Genomic DNA, 22,095 nt, shown 5'->3' with positions numbered 1-22,095 from the left:
GCTCAAAATCATGGTACCTAACAATGTTACATTGCTTTGAACAAATGAATAAAGTTACATGTCATTTCAAAATAGCAGTGGCAACCTTACCACTAACAATAGGACCACGGAATGAAGTATAAGATTTCTTTGTGTTCTTAGTATATATTTTACTCATAATTTGTAGCATGATGTGTTTTTAAATCACTTCAGTAATTCTCTGTGGTCATACCAACAGTTTTATAAACATTTAGATTCACTTGTTTTAGTTTTTCAGTAATTACTTTTTTTTCCTTTCATTCAAACTTGTTTTTAATGTATTATTCATACATGAACAGGCTTATGTATGTACACATAACACAAGTTACATAGGCACAACTTTGTATGCAGTCTCAGCTGCATTAGAACTGAGTCCTGTGACAGTTACTTAGAAGTTACAAAATGATGACTTTATAACTTAGCATTCCTCCTGCATTTGTTACCTTCCTTTGTCTCTGTCATATTGATCTTCCATGTCTCTGCCATGTTGATCTTCCTAAAACCCAAATTTGTTCCAAAACCCAAATTTGTTCCTATAACTCCCCTGTTTACAACCCCCGCCATTTGCTCCCACTTGCCTATGAGATGAAGTACTCACTCCTTAGCATAGTTCACAAAGCCTTCTGTGTGTACACGCCTGCCCCGTCCTGTGACTTAACTCCCAAAGCTTTCCCCACCTGCCCTTTTCCAGCAATACCAAACCTATCACCCATCTTCAAATACACCTCTGGGCCTTTGTACAGGTTCTCCCCACTGCTTGGTATACGTTCCTCACCCCCTTGCCCAAATCCACCTATCATATTTCTACTCATCCTTAAAGATTAACTTAGCTTCCCGCTTTCTGAAGCAGTTCCCGAACTGCCCAAGGGTAGTTAAGAGTCTTTTGCAGGTAAGGACTTACTGTCTAGTGTCCCTATTTTCACCTTTTCCCCCTGATGCCAGTTATCTAACGGCAGCCAGACTGATCTTCCTTCCTGTTCAGAAGCCTCCAATGGCTTCCTGTCACGTTCAGAATAAAATCCAAACAAGGCTTTATATGATCAAGCCGCTCCTACCTGACCTTATCTTCTGTCACTCCCCTTAACTCACATACATAACTCCAAGTCACACTTGCCTTCTGCTGTTTGTTGAGCATTTCATACTTATTCTCAGCTGTGTCAGAAATCCCCAAGACCACGCCCGCATTCTCAGTGATCCTCCGGAAAGACTCACAGGACTCAGCGTATAGTTGTATTTACAGCTATGACTTATCACAGCAAAAGAATACAGAGCAAAATCAACAGAGGGAAAGGTGCATGGGGTGAAGTCTGAGTGGAGCAAGATGCAAGCTTGCAAGGGTCTTTTCCCAGGGGAGTCACACGGTATGGGTTTAATTTCCCCAGCAGCAAGTTGGGACAACATATAAAATGTTGTCTATTAGGGAAGCTTGTTAGAGACGTCATACCCAGACTTTTTATAGGGAGCTGGTCACATAGGCTCTGTGTCTAGTATGTACCAAAATTACAGACTCCCAGAAGGAAAGCAGGTGTTCAGCATAAACCATATTGTTTGTACAGTTGGGATGAGTCACTTATAACAGGGTAATGGGAACCCTTCCAAAATCTTCAGTTCCCAGACACAAGCCAAGGACCAACCTTGTAAGCAGGCCATTTCAAGGTTAGAAGTTTAGGAGCCACGTCCAGCGCAGCCGGGCAACCGGCAATTCTGGAAGAGGGGCAGGGTGGTATAACAAACACACAAGACTCTTTTACATTTAGAAAGTGGGGGACCTGGAGGCACTCTGTTCCACAGAAAAAAGGTGCTGGATTTTAGCCCTCACGACTTTTATTAAGGAAGGTGCTGTATGTAGATTAATGAGCGGGAACAGGGATAGGCAATGACAAAGCTACCTCTTAGTGAATAACAAAGGAAACTATTAGCACTGGTGCATACCTCTAGGGCATAGTGCAGCTGCTTATAGAATAGTATAGTTCATTCATAACTCCCTTATTTTGTCTTTGAAGAAGACCCTGTACTTAGAACTGCATCAGCATATATTTGCCGTCTGCAGAGTTCAGCTGTTCAGTGGTCTCCAACATTTAGGCCTGCTATGTTCACTCTTCTCTGTGTGATATACCCGTCGGTCATCAACTACGACCAGGTCACTGACCAGGTTGACTTTACAGTGAAATTATTATCAGTAAGATCCAGACAGCAGAGTGAGACCAACCTGCAAGGTTGATTTTAGTTGTATTCCTCATGTCTTAGCCAGATAACCAGACACTGGCATAGAAAGGCAGTGTCTCCTTCAATTTCTATATTAACCTTTTTTTATCTGGCCTTAAGCATCAGATCAGGCCCAGTACAGTCTGGCCAGTAAGTTGAGGCTGGCTTGAAAGCCTTCCAGGGCTTGAGGCAGGATCATTCATAATAGTCGAGGTACACATACAGAAGTTCAGTCCCCAAGGGAACTGTCAGGGATTCCAGGGAATCCCAGAAATGAGGGTTCACCATCGTTGGGCACACCAAGCAAGACCTGAGTTAGTATGATGTAGCTGCTCATGCTGGACAGCCTGTCCTAGGAGTTCCCAGTCAAGTTTCAATAAATTAGTTCAGTTCTGGGTTTCAGGAGCTATGAGTCAGTTCTAAAACAGTTTTGTTGTCCATGACGACATTTTATCCACCACACAAATGTGGTCAACACCTGGAGGTTTCCTTTTCTTTTTTCTTTTTTTTTCCTTGTCTTTTTAGGGTCACACCTGCAGCATATGGAAGTTCCCATGTTGGGGGTTGATTCGGATCTTTAGCTGCTGGCCTACACCACAGCCACAGCAATGTGGGATCCTAGCCACATTTGCAAAGTAACTTATACCACAGCTCACGGCAACGCTGGATCCTTAACCCACCGAACAAGGCCGGGGATCAAACCTGTGTCCTCATGGATACTAGTCAGATTCGTTTCCGCCAAGCCATGACAGGAACTCCCACACTTGGAGGTTTTCTGTGTGGAAAGTGCAAGGGCTAGATCCCCTCCTGCTGCCTCATAGTCAGCCCTGCCAGGTATGATTGTAGGCTCGGCTATCTGAGTTCAGAGTACTCTCAACAGCTTGGAAAGGTGCATGGAGAGTTTTCCTTCGGGAAGAGAAAGAAGCTTCCAGAAATAGTTTCAAAAAACAAAGATTGTAATGCCTCTCCCCTCCCTTGTGCCTTTCCAGGTGCAGAGGGTTTTGGCTTATTTTCCTTGGTTGATACAAAATCTGTTTCCATTCAACAATCATAATTTTATATTTCTTCAGTCATCCCCTACTCTCATTCTTTTGTCTGGTGTGAAGGGGTTCAAGACTTCTTCCTAGAAAAACTCCTTTATATTGCTGAACCAGAAAAACGTCATGTTCACCAATTGGTCAGGGCAAAACTCCTGAATTTTCAAAAAAAATCAAGTTTTATATAACCTCCCATCCCTTTCACCCTGATCACTTATCCAGTGAACAGCCTAGAAAAGAGCAGTGGGAGAGGAGTGAGGGGGGCAGTCAGGTATCAGTCCTTGGTCGCCAGTGGCAGCTCCTCAGTAGACCAGGCACAGGGAATAGACCTCAGTGAGACTTGCTCGAGAGGGGGTTATGAGTCAGCTCAACCTGTCAGGAGTGAATCAAAGGTCACAGTTCCTGGGAGGTACCCTCCCCCAAATTGCAGCTTTCAGCAGTAGTCACAAGGGTGTGATCAGTCTATCAGAACTATGCAAGGAATCAGCAGCTTGATTTCAGATGGTCCCTTCAAAGAACAGGTCCTTTCCCGCAGGCATTTGTATAGGACCCAGATAGTCCAGCTGAGCAGCTGTGATGTCCTCGCAGGGTAAGCCCCACAGAGAGGTGGCCTAATGTGCAGAGGTCACAAAGTGTGAGTTCTGTTTATGAGCCCATGCCTGCTTTCAGTTCAGCACAGCTCCCACTGAAGCTGGAAGCTTATACCAGATGGTATCAGGCTTTAGCTTAGAATCAAGTCCAGGCAGTTAGGATCTATGAATTAAGAGTTTAAAAAAGCCAGAGGCTGTTCTTCAGCAGCAAAGACTAGATGCTGCAGACCAAAGAGTCCAAGTGGCAGATAAGACTTTCCTATGACCATCTGGTTTTGTCACTCTTCAAGTCCAAATCAACCCATTCACAGATATGCCCATCAGTCTTTAAGGGACAGGCCTCCACTTTCACAAGAGTTCATCAGCCAACTAAAACCTTCTTTTTAGAACTCTAAAAGCAGATCTCCATCTGTAGATCACCTTTCTTTATTATTGTCTCCCTTTTTCCAGAGGCTCCAATAAGTAAAAATCCCTATTTTCCATAGCAGAACTCATCAGTTACAGAGACTTGTTCTGTTTCTGATACTCAATTTAAATTCCAACCTGCCCATTGGCAGCAAAAAGCAAGGGAGTTGTGTCCTACTAACACATTTCTTTGTTGCTGCTTCCCCTGATCAGGATGATTCCTCTAACATGTATGGCATTACAGGCATTTAACATTTTATATCCTTTTTATCATACTTTTAGATGTCAGAGCCACAGAGCATAAAGTCACTAAAAAAAAAGAAAAAAAAATCCTTTTTTTGCCCCCTCATTGCAAATGCACTTAAACTCCTAGCAGTAAATTCTGCATTTGCAATGTGGACATTGCAACTGCCAGGGAAGATCCAGGCTGGAATGCAGGGAAGGAAGGGAGGTACTGCCGCAGCAGCAAGGCTGAAAAAAACTGCCAGGATGTTACCTCCCCCTCTTTTTTTTTTTTTTCTGGTTCATCTGAAATGTTGCTTCAGCCCTGGGACCTGATTTAAATCCCACCCCCACAATGCACATTTTTAACATTTTTGACCTATTTACTTTGAGGCACTGTGGGCCCTTTCTCCTCCCGTCAAGGTCAAGGAGAGAGCAAAACCCAAAGGCATCACTCTAGCCAAAAGCAGCTGGGGGATCCAGCGAGCCCACTCTCCAGGAGTTGGATCTATCATTTTAAATTCCACAGGTAATTTTTATTTCTCATAACAGGTAGCAGCTCACCTGCTACTGCATACCACAGATAACCCCATAATCACCTGGGCACGAAAGATGCATCACATCCAGCCCCTTATCCTTGGTTTCCCAAAATTTCACCATCTTTCCATGACTCGGGATTATTCTAAGGTATCCTGTTTCTGATGCCAGCTGATACTGGGAGTCCCCAAGACCATCCCTGGGTACATAGATTTGCTGGGAGGACTCAGCATCTAGTTGTACTCTCAGCTATGATTTATTGTAGCAAAAGGATACAAGGCAAAATTAACAGTGGATGGGGTCCAAAGGAAACAAGGTGTAGGTTTCCCAAAGATCCTCTCCCAGTGGAGTTACACAGGATGCACTTAATTTCCCTAGCACAAGTGACAAAAATGTGTGAAATGTTATCTTCCAGGGAAGCTTATTAGCTCCCCAGTGCCTGGAGTTTTTAGTGGAGACTAGTCATGTAATCACTCTCTGCCTGGCACCTACCAAAATTGCAGACTCCCAGAAGGAAAACAGATGTTGAGCATAAACCACATTGTTTGTACAGTCAGTTTAGGCAGAGTGAGTCACTGGAGTTAGGGTGGCAGGAACCCTCCCAAAGTCTAGGTCCCCAGATGCCAGCCAAGGGCCAACCTTTCAAAGGATAACAGTCATTTCTGTGGTGGTAACTATTTTATGCATATCATCCCAGTGAACATTTGTTGGAAATGGATGAATAAAAGGCCACCAAGAGATAATGATAACACTGTGGTATTCCCTGTTACAGAATACTTGTAGTCATTTTAAAAGGAGCGTGTTTTGTTGCAAGTAATAGAAAATCCTTCCAACAGTGGCAGGAGCAGAGGTTTATCTGGCTCATATAACCAGAACTCTGTAGATGAGGTGGCTCAGGGCTTGTGCCATCAAGGACTACAGCTCCTTCTTTCTCTCCTGTTCAGTCTCCTTAGTAAATTGGCTTCATCAGTTTGTCCCAGCTGGGACCTTGGATGTGCCCCCAGGTCCTATATCCTCAGGAAGAAGTGGTTCCTACATAAGAGGAGCAGGAGCCTCCTTCAGAAGTCAATGGTAGAACTGCCAAAAGTGTCACTTAACCATCCCCAGCTCTACAAGGTGAGGAAGGGGTTAAGAATTGATAACCAATCTGCACAGTCTGCCATGTGGAAGAATGTCAGTGGTAAATGAAAATGTCACATTGTAGATAATTGACAGTACAATCCTTTATTGGTCAGGGCTCTCCATAGGATTAGAACTGAAGGCCATCTGCTGGCCAGTTACATCTTGCTAAGGGGAGGCTGGTCTGTGTTCTCTTCAACCTTTAACTGATTGAATGAGGCCCACCCACATTATGGAGGATAATCTGCTTTACTCAAAGCCCATTGATTGTATTTTTAATTTTTATTTATTTATTTATTTTTTTTTTGGTCTTTTTAAGGCCACACCTGTTGCACATGGAGGTTCCCAGGCTAGGGGTCAAATCAGAGCTATAGCCACTGGCCTACACCACACCCATAGCAATGCAGGATTCAAGCCATGTTTGCGACCTACACTACAGCTCACAGCAACGCTGGATCCTTAACTCACTGAACAAAGCCAGGAATCAAACCTGCATCCTCATGGATACTAGTCAGATTCGTTTCCACTGAGCTGCAATGGGATTTCCTAACTTTTTAATTTTTTTTTTTTTAATGGCCGTACCTGCTGCATAAGGAAGTTCCCGGGACAGATACTGAATCCTAGCTTCAGGTTTGGCAACACTGGATCCTTTAACCCACTGCTCTAGGATGGCAGTTGAACCCATGCCTCTGCAGTGACCTGAGCTGCTACGTTCAGATTCTTAACCCACTGTGCCACAGTGGGAACTCCCAAAGTCCATTGATTTTAAAATCTCCTCCAAAAAAACACCATCACAGAAACTAGAATAGTGTTTGATCAAACATCTGGATGCCCAGCCAAGTATGTGTACAGAATTAACTGTCACAGATCCCTTATATGAAAGAAAGCCATTTTTCCCCCATACATTTACACTTGAAATGAAAAATGAAACTTTTTTCTAGTAATACTCATTATCTTTGGAGAAAAAGGGAATTTTCAGTGGTAGCTAAAGATGACAGTGATTTTTCTTCAATTTTATATACTTTCACATTACTTAGATTGTCTTTTCTTCGAAAAACACTGCCCTAATGGTCTTAAATTTTTTTTAATAAATAAAAATTAATCGGCATCTTGCTCTGTTTTGAATGTCACAAAAGAAATTGAGTTTAAGCTTATCAAACATACTTAAAATTGGGTTCTGAAGTAAGAAAGTTGGTTGAAGAATAGGATAGCATTTTTGCCTCGTCACATGCATGGGTACAGGTGGTGGTGACAAGAAATAAACTTTAATTCAGTATTCAGACTAAGCAGAAGATTGATGGTTAAAGAAACATAGGCCGTGGTCTGCAGGAGGTTCTGACTTCAATGGAAAGATTTCTTTTGTTATTGTTGTTTCTTTTGTTCGGTTGTACAAGAAATTATTTGTGGAAAGAAGCTTCTTTAGGAGACCATCTTTGTGGAAGAGCGCCCCACAGAACTTTTGAAACTGAAAGAACTACTTTACAGCCATTATTTAGCAAAACGCACTGTTCTTATATAGCCGTTTTCCTGAGCAGATTTCACTCTATATGGTTCCTTATAGTGCCTGACACCTAGAAGTGTCATGAAGCTTGTCACTTTCTTCTGGGCACATGGGCCAGTGTTTGCTTTATTTCTTCTTTAAAATGATAAGTTATTTCTCATAGAGAGAACTAAGCTTCTGTGAACTCTGATCTTAATGTTTTGTTCATTCTCCACATTACATTTCTCCTCTGAACTATATCTTAATACTTAAAGCAGTGCCTTCCTTGTACTCTGCATGTCTGTCTGTCCTTCCTACATTAACATATGTAATTCTCAGCTGTAGTTAGCAATTCTCAATCTTGGGTGAAAGCAGTCTTCTTGTAGTAAATTACATAAAATTGGTATTTTTCCCTAGAAGGTTACTATATCATATTTCTCAGCCAACTGTAAATACTTCTTTATTTGGCCTGTACCTTTTGCTTTATCTCAAGTGTTGCTTGCTTTAAATCATCTTGTACATGTGTTTTGTTTGTAGTACTTTAGGTATTTTTGGTATCGATTGGTTGGTTGAGTTTTTATCTTCATGTTTACTAAAATTGCCAAATGCTTTATGACAGTTTGTCTTGAGGTTGATATCTTTTTAACATTAAATAATTGCTTCAACTATTTTTGACTGCAAATATATTTGACTAAAATACTACTTACTGCTGAATGTTTAGAAGTACAGGATTGCTTCAAACAAGCAGCATGATTAAATAGTTTTCTGATTAACAGGACACACATCGAAACTTAAAGGTATAAATAGTTTTCTGATTAACAGGACACACATCTAAACTTACAGGTACAATATCAGTCTTTAGTAGCAGTGTAAAAGCTCATAAAATGACAGAGTTCCTATCGTGGCTCAGTGGTTAACAAATCCAACTAGGAACTATGAGGTTTCATGTTCGACCCCTGGCCTAGCTCAGTGGGTTAAGGATCTGGCGTTGCTCTTGCTCTGGTGTAGGCCGGCAGCTACAGCTCTGATTCGACCCCTAGCCTGGGAACCTCCATATGCCGAGGAAGCGGCCCAAGAAATGGTAAAAAGACCAAAAAAAAGCTCATAAAATGAGAAATTGCAAAGCTAAATCCCTTGCCTTTATGGATCAAGGTGATGTTTTTATTTTTTTTTGTTGTTTTGATTTTACAATTAAAAATGGGGAAAAGATGTGAGTATTTGTATTCCAGGACATTTAATTCAGTACCTATAGCAACAATCTAGCCACATTTACATTGTCTTCTCTTGTCAACTAAAGAAAAACACACAACCTAATTGTTGCAAATTATGTTTTATTTGGGGACCTTACTAAGACTATACCTTGGGGGACAGCCTCACAGACAGCTCTGAGGAACTGGTCCAAAGAGGTAATGGAGGAGCCAAGATACATAGGAGTTTTTGCTGGGGGTGGGGGACCCAAAATATGGATATAGGCCAACATCAAAAGATTACTGCTAATCAAAAAGAACAGACACCTTAAGTTAATGATTTGTTTCTCTATGTTTGAGAAGATATAGGAGTTTGGGTTTGTTGAAATTACTCCTTAGATAGGCATCTTAACTATCTAGGGCCAGTATCCTCAATTCCCCTCAGGGTACACTGTTGGAGGGGTGGAGGGTGGGGACCACCTTGATGACTGGATGGCCGGCAACATTCTTTGCTTACTGAATGGCAGATGGCCTTTCTTTGTCCACACTCTTGAATTCTTTCCATCAACATTCAGACATGCTATAATATCTCGAGTTATAAAAACCAAAACCTGGCCCCAGAAATCTCTTCAGCAACCACCTCACTCCTCTACTCCCCTTTATAGCATCATTCTTTGGAAGAGTTGTCCCTGCTCACTGATTGCACCCCTCTCTTCCCATTCTCTAATCTGAGGCTCTTGAGGTCCCCCTCCAGAACACTGAATCCACTCTCCTCCCTGCACGTTTTAATTGCTGAATACCTAATCAGTTCTTGGTCCTTATCTTACCGACTCCTCATATAGTTTTCCCTTTTCCTGAAGCTGCTTTCTTCACTTGGCTGTAGTTACTTAATCTACTTGATGTTGAAACATACAGTTGCCCCTGAGACTCAGCCTTTATCCTCTGCTCTGTCTACACTACTCTAGTGACCTTTGATTCCTTCTGTGTGGATGCCCAGGTTTCTGTGTTATGGCTGCACTGTAGTTGATTTAACCAGCCTACTTTTCATAAACCTTTGAGTTCTTTTCGATTTTATGCTTATAAAATTATGATAATGCACATACTCTCTTGGACATATTTCTTTGTATCCTTGTTGGCAGTATTTCTGTAAGTAACACACAGACGTGAAAAACTGAGATCTAAATGTGTTCAGTTCTAACAGATATTACTAAATGTCCCTCTTCACACTCCTGCCAATAGTATGAAATTTACTCTTTGGCCAATACTGTGGAAGTTCGCATTTACCCATACTCTGGCCAGCACTGAATGATCACAGATTTGGGTAGGGTTTGGGGGTTATTTTAAAAACCTTTCTAGCCTTCCTAAATGATATTGATTGACTTTGCAAGAGCAAATTTCTACTAGTTTAAATATAAAGCAGTCTGTTAGTTATTATATAAGTTCTCATATAACCTAAGTTAAATATTTTACTCCCGAGGTCTAAGTAAATTGTGATATTATATCGTTATTGTTGAGTGAAAATATGATTCCCCTTATCTAGAAAATGTGAACTTTTACATGAAGGTGCAAAATTGACTTAGTGACACATTTTTTTCTCCTTCGTTTTAAGTGTCATATTTGATCACTGGCCATCAATTAACTTGAATTGCATAATCAGTCAGCCTCATTATGCCAGAGCAGTGATTACCATTGTTTTTAAAACTGGTACTGTTTCCATGGCAGTTTTTAAAAAAATAGTTTTAAATTCTTATAGAATTTCTCCATGGAAAGAAAATTAACCAAAATTAATCGTATTGTTAAGAATATCAACTTGAGATAATTGTCTTGAAATTAGCAAGTCCCAGTCAGTCACTTCGAAAACTTTAAAACAAGTTTAAAAGGTAATAGCCATTTCCCTCTGGTTCTGTTTGGAGAAGATAACTGAAAGATACAAAATTTCTTTCTACTATCTTACTATTAAAAACACATTATTTTGGCCAAAATATTTCAGTTTAACTACATTGGTGAAACAGGTGTACCCTGGGGGTTCTTCCTGCTTAAGTTGGTACTGAATCAGCAGTGGGTTAAAACCTTTTGTTGCCAAAAACCTTGGGTTCCCTCAGTTTCTTTCCTGCTCTATGGTTCTATCACATGAAAGAGAATTCTTTTGTATTTTTGAACCACCTAGAAAATGTAAGTTCTGGCAAACTAGAATTCTTATGACAAGCTATTTGCTTTTTTTCACTTCATAAATTTCTGTTATAGGAAAAAAAATGTTCTTTGAACTATTGTATGTTATTTAATTTGAAATTTGAGTTTACAAACTTTAGTTGTACAAATACTGTCTTCCCAAGACAAATTTCAATCTGGTGGAGGTGCATATTTGCAGATTCTATAGTCAAAAATGATCCCTCTGAGGTTGTTGCTAAAGGATGCTTTCCTTATGTGTTACATTAAAGATCGTTTCTTAAAAACGTGGACAGATTGAGGGAGAAGTTATTTGCCTCTGGTCACTGATTACCAGGATGATGAATGACATTTATCTGGTGGCAAACCATTTGAAATTCACTTATAACTTACTGAATTTTTAGTCTTGGGGTACATTCTTCTTTACACTGGAAAGAAGGAGTCTACATTTTCTAGCCTTTCAGAGCAAATATACCAGTAATAATAATAGCACTTGCCATCTCTGCCTCTCTCTCTTTTTTTGTGTGTGTGTCTTTTTGTCTTTTTGCCTTTTCTAGGGTCGCACCCATGGCATGTGGAGGTTCCCAAGCTGGGGGTCCCATTGGAGCTGTAGCTGCTGGCTTTCGCCAGAGCCACAGCAACGTGGGATCTGAGCTGCATCTGTGGCCTACACCATAGCTCACAGCAACACCGGATCCTTAACCCACTGAGCAAGGCTAGGGATCGAACCCACAACCTCATGGTTCCTAGTTGGATTCGTTAGCCACTGAGCCACAATCCGCAGTTGCCATCTCTTAAACTCTTATCACCTTAGGTGGCAGGCACCATGATGAGTCCCTTACATGGATTATTTCAGCTCATCTTTTTGAATAACTATGCAGCAAGGACTGTTATCCCTATTTGTAGATAAGAGAATTATCTCCAGATAACTGTATGGATAAGGAGAGAGATTAAATAACTTAACTCAAACTGCACAGCTAATAATCAGTAGGGTTTGAATTAGGTGTCCTGACTCCAGAACCTATATACTCTTATTTATTGAGCTTTGCTGCCTAATTAAATTCTCTGTGTAAAGGCCACCAATGGACATTGACATGATTGTACTCATACTTACCGAGTATGTTTGGAGTCTAGGCTCAGGCCTGGCCATTAATTATTCTCATCTCACTCAGCATTCTTACGCATACTCTTGCCTTCAAATATATGTATAAATTGGAGAACTTTCTCTTTGGCTACAACTGAAAAGATATCTTCTTTACTTGCTTTGTTTTGTTTAGCCACCCTATAGCAGGAGCAAAGCTTAACTTGTCTCTCTCCTGATCCATTTCATCCCTACCCAGTAACCTACTCCCTTTAGTCTTCTCTGTCTTAGTAAGGACAACCACCTACTCACTTCCTGAAGCCTAATACCTGGGAGCCTTCCTTGATTCCTCTCTCATCTGCACATCTAGTCAGTAAGTAGTACCATATCTACTTCCTTAGCATCACTTGAGTATATCCAGTTCTTTCATTCCATTGTCCTCTTCAGGCTACCATTATGTCTCTATTAGACCACTGTCACAGCCCTTAAACTGGTCACCTTGCATCTAGCCTTGCATTTCATCATCCACTCTCTAAATAAAGTATAAGTATGAGAATGTCACTCCTACTTAAAACTCTGAAGTGAGTTTCCATTGTTCTTAGGATAATCCAAATTCATTAATAAGATTTGTCAGGACCTTCCTGGTCTGGCTTCTTCGTGCTTCTTTAGCTTCTCTTGTCCACTTTGACACTCATGCTACATGTTCTGAGATACTGAATGCTTTTTATTTTCTCTAATGTGCCATGCTGTTTTCTTTGATTCCTTTTTTTTTTTTAAGCTGGATTATGGATGATTTTAATTGAATCCATTTTGCTTCTCTGTGTTTTCCACATTTGCCACAAAGAATATCTATTGATGCTGTAATGAGAAATACTAAATATACATGGTTTTTCATGGAAACTTTTCCCATTTCCTTTGATTCTTAGCACACACTTTTCCCTTTGTCAGCAATGCTTCTCCCCACCCCACCCCAAAGCATTTCATCTGCCACCTCCTACACATCCATGAGGTTCAACATGAACTTCGGTTCCTAATGAGGAGGCTTTCCTTTCCATAACATCAATCATGCTTTTGTTTAATATCTTTCTTCCTTGTGAAGCAATAAGTTCTATATGGCAGAGACCTCTGCTCTGCCTCATTTCCAGCACCTGGTGTAATTCTCAGCACCTAGGAGATACTTGGAAAGAACAGAACAAATTAGAGATATAGTCTCTACACTTAACAAGCTCAAAGTCTAGTGGGAGTTAGGGGATAGCAAAGAAAGAAGCTCAGTGCATAGGGTCTGTACTCTAATAAAATTCTGTGGGATCACAGAGGACTATGTGAGTGATTAATTTTGCCTGGGGAGCATTTTCCTTGTATAAACTTTATTTATTTATTTATTTATTTTATTTTGTCTTTTCTAGGGCCACACCCGCGGCATATGGAGGTTCCCAGGCTAGGGGTCAAATCGGAGCTGTAGCCACTGGCCTACAACACAGCCACAGCAACACCAGATCTGAGCCGCATCTGCGACCTACACCACAGCTCATGGCAACGCCGGATCCTTAACCCACTGAGTGAGGACAGGGATTGAACGTGAAACCTCATGGTTCCTAGTTGGATTCTTTAACCACTGAACCATGACGGGAACTCCGTAAACTTTATATTATTGAAGAAATTGACTTAAACTTTCAGATGGAAAAAAAAAAATAGTTGTGCTGAGCAGTGGAATTGATTCAGTTGCATTTGCCTTACATTTTGCCCACTCATTGGGTAGGAGTTTTATAGTAGACTTAACATTCTGAGGTTAGTATCTCAATACCTTAAGAAATTCTAACCTAGGTATAGAGCTGGGTAGTCAGCTAGCCATGCTCACTAAATTGACTCACCTGCAGATTGTCCCTGAATAAAATCGGTGCTGGCTTTTTTATGTTCCCGGTTGCAAATCACGTATCTGTATTTGGATTTTCATAGTTGAAACTGTTAGTATTAAATCTGTGAATACCAGAGGTGCTGTTCATGTTTAGATTTTTTTTCCCTTGTCTTTCCAGCTTTGACCGCCATTGAAGGTACAGCACATGGGGAGCCCTGCCACTTCCCTTTTCTGTTCCTGGATAAGGAATACGATGAATGTACATCAGATGGGAGGGAAGACGGCAGGCTGTGGTGTGCTACAACCTATGACTACAAGGCAGATGAAAAGTGGGGCTTTTGTGAAAGTAAGTGTTCCTCAGTTCAGGAGGCATGTCTGCATTGTTTTATGTCTCAGGTGGAAGTTTAAAGGCCTTTTGGTAGCCTCCTATTTTCCACCTTGGGCAGAAAAGGTCAGCATTGATGACATGGTTATCGCCTTAAAGCGTGCACGTAAGTGCAGGAAGCATTCGGTGTACTTCCTTCCTTCCAGGGAGTCACTCGGAGAGCTTATCACCCTCATGCCTTACTCAGGGGTGGTTTTCCATTGGTGTTCATGGATAGTTTTCAGAACCCTCGGGTAGGCTGCTAAATTAATGTAAAATCATGTTTTGGCAATAAAGGAAACAGAACATTAAGATGAAGGTTAATAGTAGTTAAAAGAAAAATGAGATAATACCTTTTTTGAATACTTTGAGTGAAATGCACTGTGCTAAGGTAGCATTTGACAAATATAGTATATTTTACTGTCCTAAGTGTTTGTATCAGTACAAAGGGGCCAACCTCTAAAGGTAAGCTGTGTTTTCAGGAAAAACTTTGTATTAGAGAAAACTATAACAGAAAACCTTGAATCTACCTCATTTGATAACAAATAACATTGTCAGAATAATGGCTCTGGTAGAATAGTTAGGCTTTCCTAGAATATAGCATCTAATATAGTCTATCTTTGGATGTAGGCCAGCATAATTAAGTATTCCAATTTAATACATCTGATTTTGTTTTTATATTTCAAGAAGAACTTACTTCTGTTTCTACAAATATTATTCCTAATGAAATACTCGCATGTCTCTGGGTGAATTCTAGATTTCTGTTAAAAAGCTGTATTATAGTGGGAGAATAATTTTTGAGAGCTCTGTAACAATTCTGTGACTTTTGGGGTTGTATCAATGCATAGGGAAAAATTAGAGAACTTTGAACATTAAATCAGGATATATATTTAATAAAAATCATTTTTTACAAGTTTTTTTTGTCATGTAATTAATAAAATACTTTCTACTTATAAAGATATATAGTAGTTTTTTAGGTGAAGCTGAAGTGTCCTTTGACCACAACAGTATTTTTCTGACTGTTATTATTATCCTTCTGATTTTAACTAACCTTAGCATATATAATCATAAGCTCCTACTGAAATTTAAGTTGAAGTATATAAATAAGTATGAATTACTAGCAGAAATATACCCTCGGAAAAAAGATTGCTAATTGCTTTCTCTGAGAGAAGTGATTTCAACTGTTTTTTTTTTTTTTAAGTTTTATCTGTTGTCAGATAAAGGCAACACTTAAGCCTTTATAGCCACCTGTCTTTATTTTATTTTTTTAATTTATTTGTTTTTAGCTACACCCTTGGCATGGGGAAGTTCCCAGGCCAGGGATTGAACTCAAGCCACAGCATTGACAATACCATATCCTTAACCTCTAGGCACCAGGGAACTCTCAATCATGAGTCTTTAAAATACAGGAAAACTAAACAAAACAAAAAGCCATGTGTCTTTAGAGTCAGGTTTAGAATTGGTAAAAGATCATTAATTGTGTTTTGGAGTCCCCTTGTGGCACAGTAGGTTAAGGATCCAGCATTGTCACTGCAGTGGCTCAGGTCCAGTCCCTGGCCCAGGAACTTCTACATGCCATGGGCGTAGCCAAAAAAAAAATCATTGATTGTGTTTGTATGAAAACTCAAAAGAAGAAATAACTTATGTTTGAAAAATAATGTATTCAGGATTATCCATGTAACTAAAACTGACATTTTGTTTTTAGCTGAAGAAGAGGCTGCCAAAAGACGGCAAATGCAGGAAGCGGAAATGATGTACCAGACTGGCATGAAAATTCTGAATGGAAGTAATAAGAAAAGCCAAAAAAGAGAGTAGGTAGCACGGCTAACTCCATTCTTTCTCTAAGATAGGTTATTACTGAGATAAATAGCTAAGCACCTTTTAACTTGAATGTACTGCCAGAGACAAAGGATTTCTTCTTTTTTTTGGCTTTTTAAGCCTGCACCCACAGCATATGGAGGTTTCCAGGCTAGGGCTCTAATCAGAGCTGTAGCCGCTGGCCTATGCCACGGCCACAACAACGCCAGATCCGGGCCACATCTGCAACCTACACCACAGCTCATGGCAGCACCAGATCTTTAACCCATTGAGCAAAGCCAGGGATCGAACCCACAACCTCATGGTTCCTAGTCAGATTCATTTCCCCTGCGCCATGACAGGAACTCCAACAAAGGACTTCTTAAAGTTGCATTATAAGAAAACTTAATATGATATATGGACATTAGGAGCATTAATTTTATCAGATTTTAGCTTGTTGGGATAAAAAGGTTATAAATACCAATCACAAGAATGAACAGTGAGCAATTGGCAGTATTTGATTAAGTCGTAGTAGTTTCTCAGAGCCAGGAGTACATCTACTATTTAAATTCAAAGTGACATAAAACAGAAGAAATTGTTGCTTTCTGTATTTTGTTTTTGCTTCGTAGTTTTCTTGCAAAGTCTAGAATTTAAGAGTGAAAGTACATAAAACAAATGATTGTCCTCTAACATTTTATGTCCCTTTAATTTCAGCTCTGCAAAGATTTTAAAAGACATTTGCAGTGGTTATTGTTGGATTATTTATTGACACCATATTATTACAGTTCTCACATTACAAATCTAGTAAACTTTTTTAATAGCATTTTTTAGGATTACTATTAGTGTAATTAGAATTCCAAGATACTGGAATGGCAGAACTGTGGTACCCTAATGTAAAAACAAAAGTATCCAGAATGTTTTCTATGTATCCATAAGTAACAGAAGTAACACTCCTTTACTAAAAATAAAATATGAGAGGGATTCTATAGAATAAGGAAATCATGCTGCATTTTAGTAGATCTTGAAAAAAATCTTAATGGCAATTCCAAAATATTGCTAATTTGTTTCTTCATTACTTATGTTTAAAGAGCATATCGGTATCTTCAAAAGGCAGCAGGCATGAACCATACCAAGGCTCTGGAGAGAGTGTCATATGCCCTTTTGTTTGGTGATTACCTGTCACAGAATATCCAGGCAGCTAAAGGGATGTTTGAGAAACTGACTGAGGAAGGCTCTCCCAAGGGACAAACTGTAAGTGTACTTTGGATAGAGGATCTCACCCCACACAACACTGGTTTATTTTAACAGCACGGTACTCTCCTTGCCCTGACTTCTTTTAACGAGTGAGACTGGAAGGTAAAATATCTGTGAATATTAATTTTGTGGCTCACCATTTTACCAGTCTTCTTGCACAATTTTTTCCTTCGTTTGTGAACATTTATAGTCACTTGAGGTGTTTTTGCAGTTGTACCTTGCCAAAATTATATTTGTAGTTTTCCAAATTGAATCTGTAGCGAATGAAACATGAAGGTAATTGTTTTTCATCTAAAATTACTCACCATAGCATTTTTTTCGAAAGGTCAGATGCTCCAGCTCTTGTTAATCTTGTTTGTTTGGTTTTTTTTAATGTTTTATTACAGAGACAGTGCATGTACATTATAGGAAACTAGAAATACAAACTAAGAACACTGAGGAAGTTATCATCACATATGTACTCCCCAGACATAAACACTGGTAATATGTTAGTGTATGCATACCCTTCTAGGACCTTTCTCTTCGTGTACATTCTTTATTAAAGTAAAATGTCATTCTTTTTCTCTTTCATAACTTGCTCTTTTCAATCAATAGCCTTTTCTATTCCATTCTAGCAAGTTTTTCCATCATGTAATACCCATACCATATTCATACGGTGTTGAACCGAAATATTTTCTTTATACCTGTTTTGTACAAACGAGTTTCTGGTCCAGGACTACACTTATATTTGGTTGTTATTTCTAGCATAGACCCCACCTTTCTTTTTCCATGTTAGAGATAGGGCCGGTTTTTCTGAAAAATATTCTACCTCAGTTTTGTCTGTTTGCTTCTTTATTGTATCCTTCAGTTTGTTTCTTCATCATCAGTGTTTTCTAAAACTGGATTTTGCAGCTAAAAGCTGATGAACTCAAATAGAATATTTTTAGCCAGACTGGGTTATAGCAGGCAGTTATATGATTGCATCATGCCAGTTGATAAATATTATCATATTGCATCATGCCAGTTGATACATAATATCTGCTCTACTTCCCATTAGTAAAGGTAAGATTGACACCTGGACTTGGGGGGGGGGGGCGGTCACCAAATTTATTTTAAAATGCCCTCAATAATAAAGATTTGCTTAAAGATAAAACAAAATTTCTCATCGAGGAGTCTGTTGTTTTCAGACTCTGTAAACAATAACAGGCATTGTGACCATTGTTTTCTAAGGACTGATCCCTAACCAGCCTGCAACTCTTATGTAGTCTTGGTTTTGGTCTATAAACGAGTTATATCTTAATTGCTCCCCTTTTTTTTTCAAAGCTGTTTTCTCCTTCTCTACATAAATCAGTTTTTGTAAAAGTCACACATATATTCTTTATCTTTGGATGTCTTCTGCTCTGAGGAATGCTTACTTTTAAGGCATCTTTTCCCTCTAATAATAGAACCTTACAATGCCACAGTGCTTTACACTCTGCAAAGCACTCTCTCCACTGAAATTAATTCTAGCTGATGAAACAAAGGGCCAAAATCACAGTCACTTAATGCAGCAAGGAGTTATTTCTTGCTCCTGCCAAGTTATTTTCCATGCAGCTCTCCTACCTGCATCACGCTCTTTAGATGGTGCTGTGAGCTCAGGGACTGCCTCTATCATGTAGCTGTTTCAGCCATCATGAGAGGAGAAGAGGGGACTGGGGGATTCTCTGGGATGTTTTTAAGGGCCAAGCCTGAAAATGGCTTGCATCCCTTCTGGTCATATCTCAGGCAATGACCCTATCTAACCACAGGGAGGCTGAGAAATGTAGAATAGCTCATGGATTTTGATGAGAATAGCACCTGTCTTTACAACTTTAACTCGTGCTTTCATGTCATCAAGGATGATCCTCAGAGGGCAAAGGGTAGAACCTTACCAATGTATTGTTTGGTTGGTTGGGTTTTTTTTTTAAGAAAAGTCTGTATGCTCTAGCATTATAAAGTGACCTTTCTCCCTTGACACCCTCAACTTAGCCCCTTGCTGCCTCTTTTTATTCTTGAGACAGTGTATTTTGGTAATCTCTTTCCCATTTTCATTGTGTATCTCACTTCACATAGATAAGATGTTGATGTATTTATTAAAGAAACCATTTTATTTTCATAATAGCTATTCATCAAGAATCAAGTAAAAGTCATATTTGTGTTCTGATTTGGCTTTCCAGTTAATGTTTTATTGTCTTTACTCTTCAAGCTAAACTTTTTACTTGTTCAAAGTTATGCTTTATTGTATAATTTGTAAAAATTTGAATGCATTTCTGGGCCTTTTTAATTCTACAGTTGTGCATACTTGCAACCACTCAAATCTTTTAGCATTTAAAGATTCTTCCATCTTTTCATGGTTCATAAAACTATCTGTCTTGGATAAACTTACACCAAAGGAAGAATTTTGACTTTCATCATTTTGTTTTAGGCTCTTGGCTTTCTCTATGCTTCTGGACTTGGTGTTAATTCAAGTCAGGCAAAGGTAATACTATTAAAACTTTATGCATTCTACAATTTGAATTGGGTAAATATGTGCCTATGTCCAATTAAGAATCTTTTGTTCTTTCATAGGCCCTTGTATATTATACTTTTGGAGCTCTTGGGGGCAACCTAATAGCGCACATGGTTTTGGTAAGTAAGACTTAAATGGAAGGCTGATAATACTGAGTGGCAGAAGAATTTTTTATTTACAAGTGGCCACAACTTTTCTAGCTTTCATGATTGAAATTTACTTATATTCATTAAGACCAAATATTCAATAGAATATCCCTCAAATTTGTGTTAATGGATATAGCAATTGAATCTACATGAGGATGGAAATTGAGAGAGTCCATAATTTTTCATTAAAGTGATTAGATTACCTGATTGCCCTTAAAATAGAGATCTGATAAACTGCTCTTTTTTTTTTTTTTTGTCTTTTCTGGGGCCGCACCCACGGCATATGGAGGTTCCCAGGCTAGGGGTCTAATCAGAGCTGTAGCCACGGGCCTACACCAGAGCCACAGCAATGCGGGATCCGACCATGTCTGCAATCTACACCACAGCTCCCGGCAATGCTGGATCCTTAACCCACTGAGCAAAGCCAGGGATCAAAACCCTCAACCTCATGGTTCCTAGTCAGGTTCGTTAACCACTGTGCCACGACAGGAGCTCCAGTGGCTCCTTTTCAATTTTCTGTAAGTTGGAATTGTTTGTCAGAATCCTTTTTTTGATTGGGTTATGACAGATTTTACATTTAAATTGATGAGAGACTAACTGTACAAAGAACCAGTATCTTATAAAGTTCATTACAGAGTATCTCTTATGTGTTATCTAATAGCATTGATCACTTAAATGGCTTGGTGGTAAAATAGAATCCTTCCACCAAGTTCTTTCCTGCTGAGGTGTTTAATCTATCTTCTACTGTGTAAACCAACTTTGGGTGAATCATGTGACCTCTGACCCATATTACTATATTCCAAATGAATAAATAAGTTCTTGCAGAAAAGTAAAGAATAGATTGAGCCAAAATGAGATAGAAAGCAGGCAACCAGTTCAAAATCTGGAAAGAGTCCGTAGGCCTGGTCATTGTTGGCATATAAGATTTAACAAACAAGGTAAATCTAGTTTTCTGACCAACTGGGTAGACCCAGGGTAATTTTCTCTATGTGTATTTCAAAATATTTATTGAATACTTACATTGGGATTCCAAAGATCAATAAGGTATGATTGCAGCCTACAACAAGCTTTTAATCTAGAAAGGTAGACAAGCGTTAAGGAGATTGTTAGAGTACAGCATGAGAATGTCACAGCATCACAGAAAAGGCACCTGACCACACTGGCCTTGGATGGAGAGGGATTTAGGGAGATCCTTGTGAGGAAAGAAGCAATTAAAATGGTTGGAGAATAGAATGTCAGGTAGTTCGTCAACAGGACGTGTAGACGGGAACCGTGTAAACAGCCCTATGTCATGCCAAGGAGCTTGGACTTTGTTCTGTTGCAGAGGTAAACCACTGAAGGGTTTCAGCAAGTGAAAAAGGGTGTTGTTCTAACTTTCGGAAACATTCCTCACTAATTTTGAAGTTTTTTCACTTGTTTGACCTCCAAGAACGTTTATTCCTTAAATAGTAATTGAAAAGTTCCTTTTAGGTGAATTTTTAAGACATATGAAATATTTTGACAGAAATCTTTTAAAAAATACTTACAAGTCTTCTTAAATAGTGGCTAAGGTATAAGAAAAATGAGTCTTATACATGTTGTAGAGTCATTACCTCAGTATTGGTTGAGTCGGTAAAGTTGAGTCTGTGCTAAATGATTTCAGAAAGCTGTGCTTTCTGTTCTCTGCTTTTTATAATTAGCTATATTCCCCCTTATTCTGAAGTCATTTATTGCTGGCATTACTGTGCCTGTTTCTAGTTGTCTCTTGTCCTCCTTATTTTGCTAATTTGTTGCTTAAGAGCTTCTTTGGAAGATTAACCTATTTTTGTTAAAATTGTATTTAAAGTAAGATTAGAATCTATTTTAAGCAAGAACCTAAATAATTTTCTCTTATAAGTAAACACACACGGCATACATAAAGTTGATAGCATCTATTTTGATTGCTCTCTGAACTTTATTAATTTCCTAGTTCTTAGCTGTAGTCGAGTTGTTGAAGTTGCTGAATAAATTACCCCAGAACGTTAAAACTCAGGGTACACGAGGTGGTCGTGTACTTGGATCAAGGATAGCAAAATTACATTCTGTGTATGGTTGGTTTTATTTGTTCCCATAAGAACACCACTGACCTGTGTGAAACTGCCCTCTTC

At 39.3% G+C, this 22,095-nt stretch overlaps 1 protein-coding gene across 2 annotated transcripts in view; it reads left to right on the top strand.

The window, feature by feature from the left end:
* Positions 1–22,095, top strand: part of SEL1L (SEL1L ERAD E3 ligase adaptor subunit) — a 63,623-nt gene that overhangs the window by 12,321 nt on the left and 29,207 nt on the right. For both annotated transcript variants that reach the window (XM_021099584.1, XM_021099585.1), the window contains exons 4-8: positions 14,081–14,248; positions 15,972–16,077; positions 17,152–17,314; positions 19,740–19,793; positions 19,883–19,942. In XM_021099584.1, the coding sequence (XP_020955243.1) occupies positions 14,081–14,248; positions 15,972–16,077; positions 17,152–17,314; positions 19,740–19,793; positions 19,883–19,942 (551 nt within the window). The remainder of the gene's footprint in view (positions 1–14,080; positions 14,249–15,971; positions 16,078–17,151; positions 17,315–19,739; positions 19,794–19,882; positions 19,943–22,095) is intronic.

The sequence above is a fragment of the Sus scrofa genome, chromosome 7 (assembly GCF_000003025.6).
Source record: "Sus scrofa isolate TJ Tabasco breed Duroc chromosome 7, Sscrofa11.1, whole genome shotgun sequence".
NCBI classification, from domain to species: Eukaryota; Metazoa; Chordata; class Mammalia; order Artiodactyla; family Suidae; genus Sus; species Sus scrofa.
Note: the sequence above shows the minus strand (reverse complement) of the source record. Positions and strands in the feature narration are given on the sequence as shown.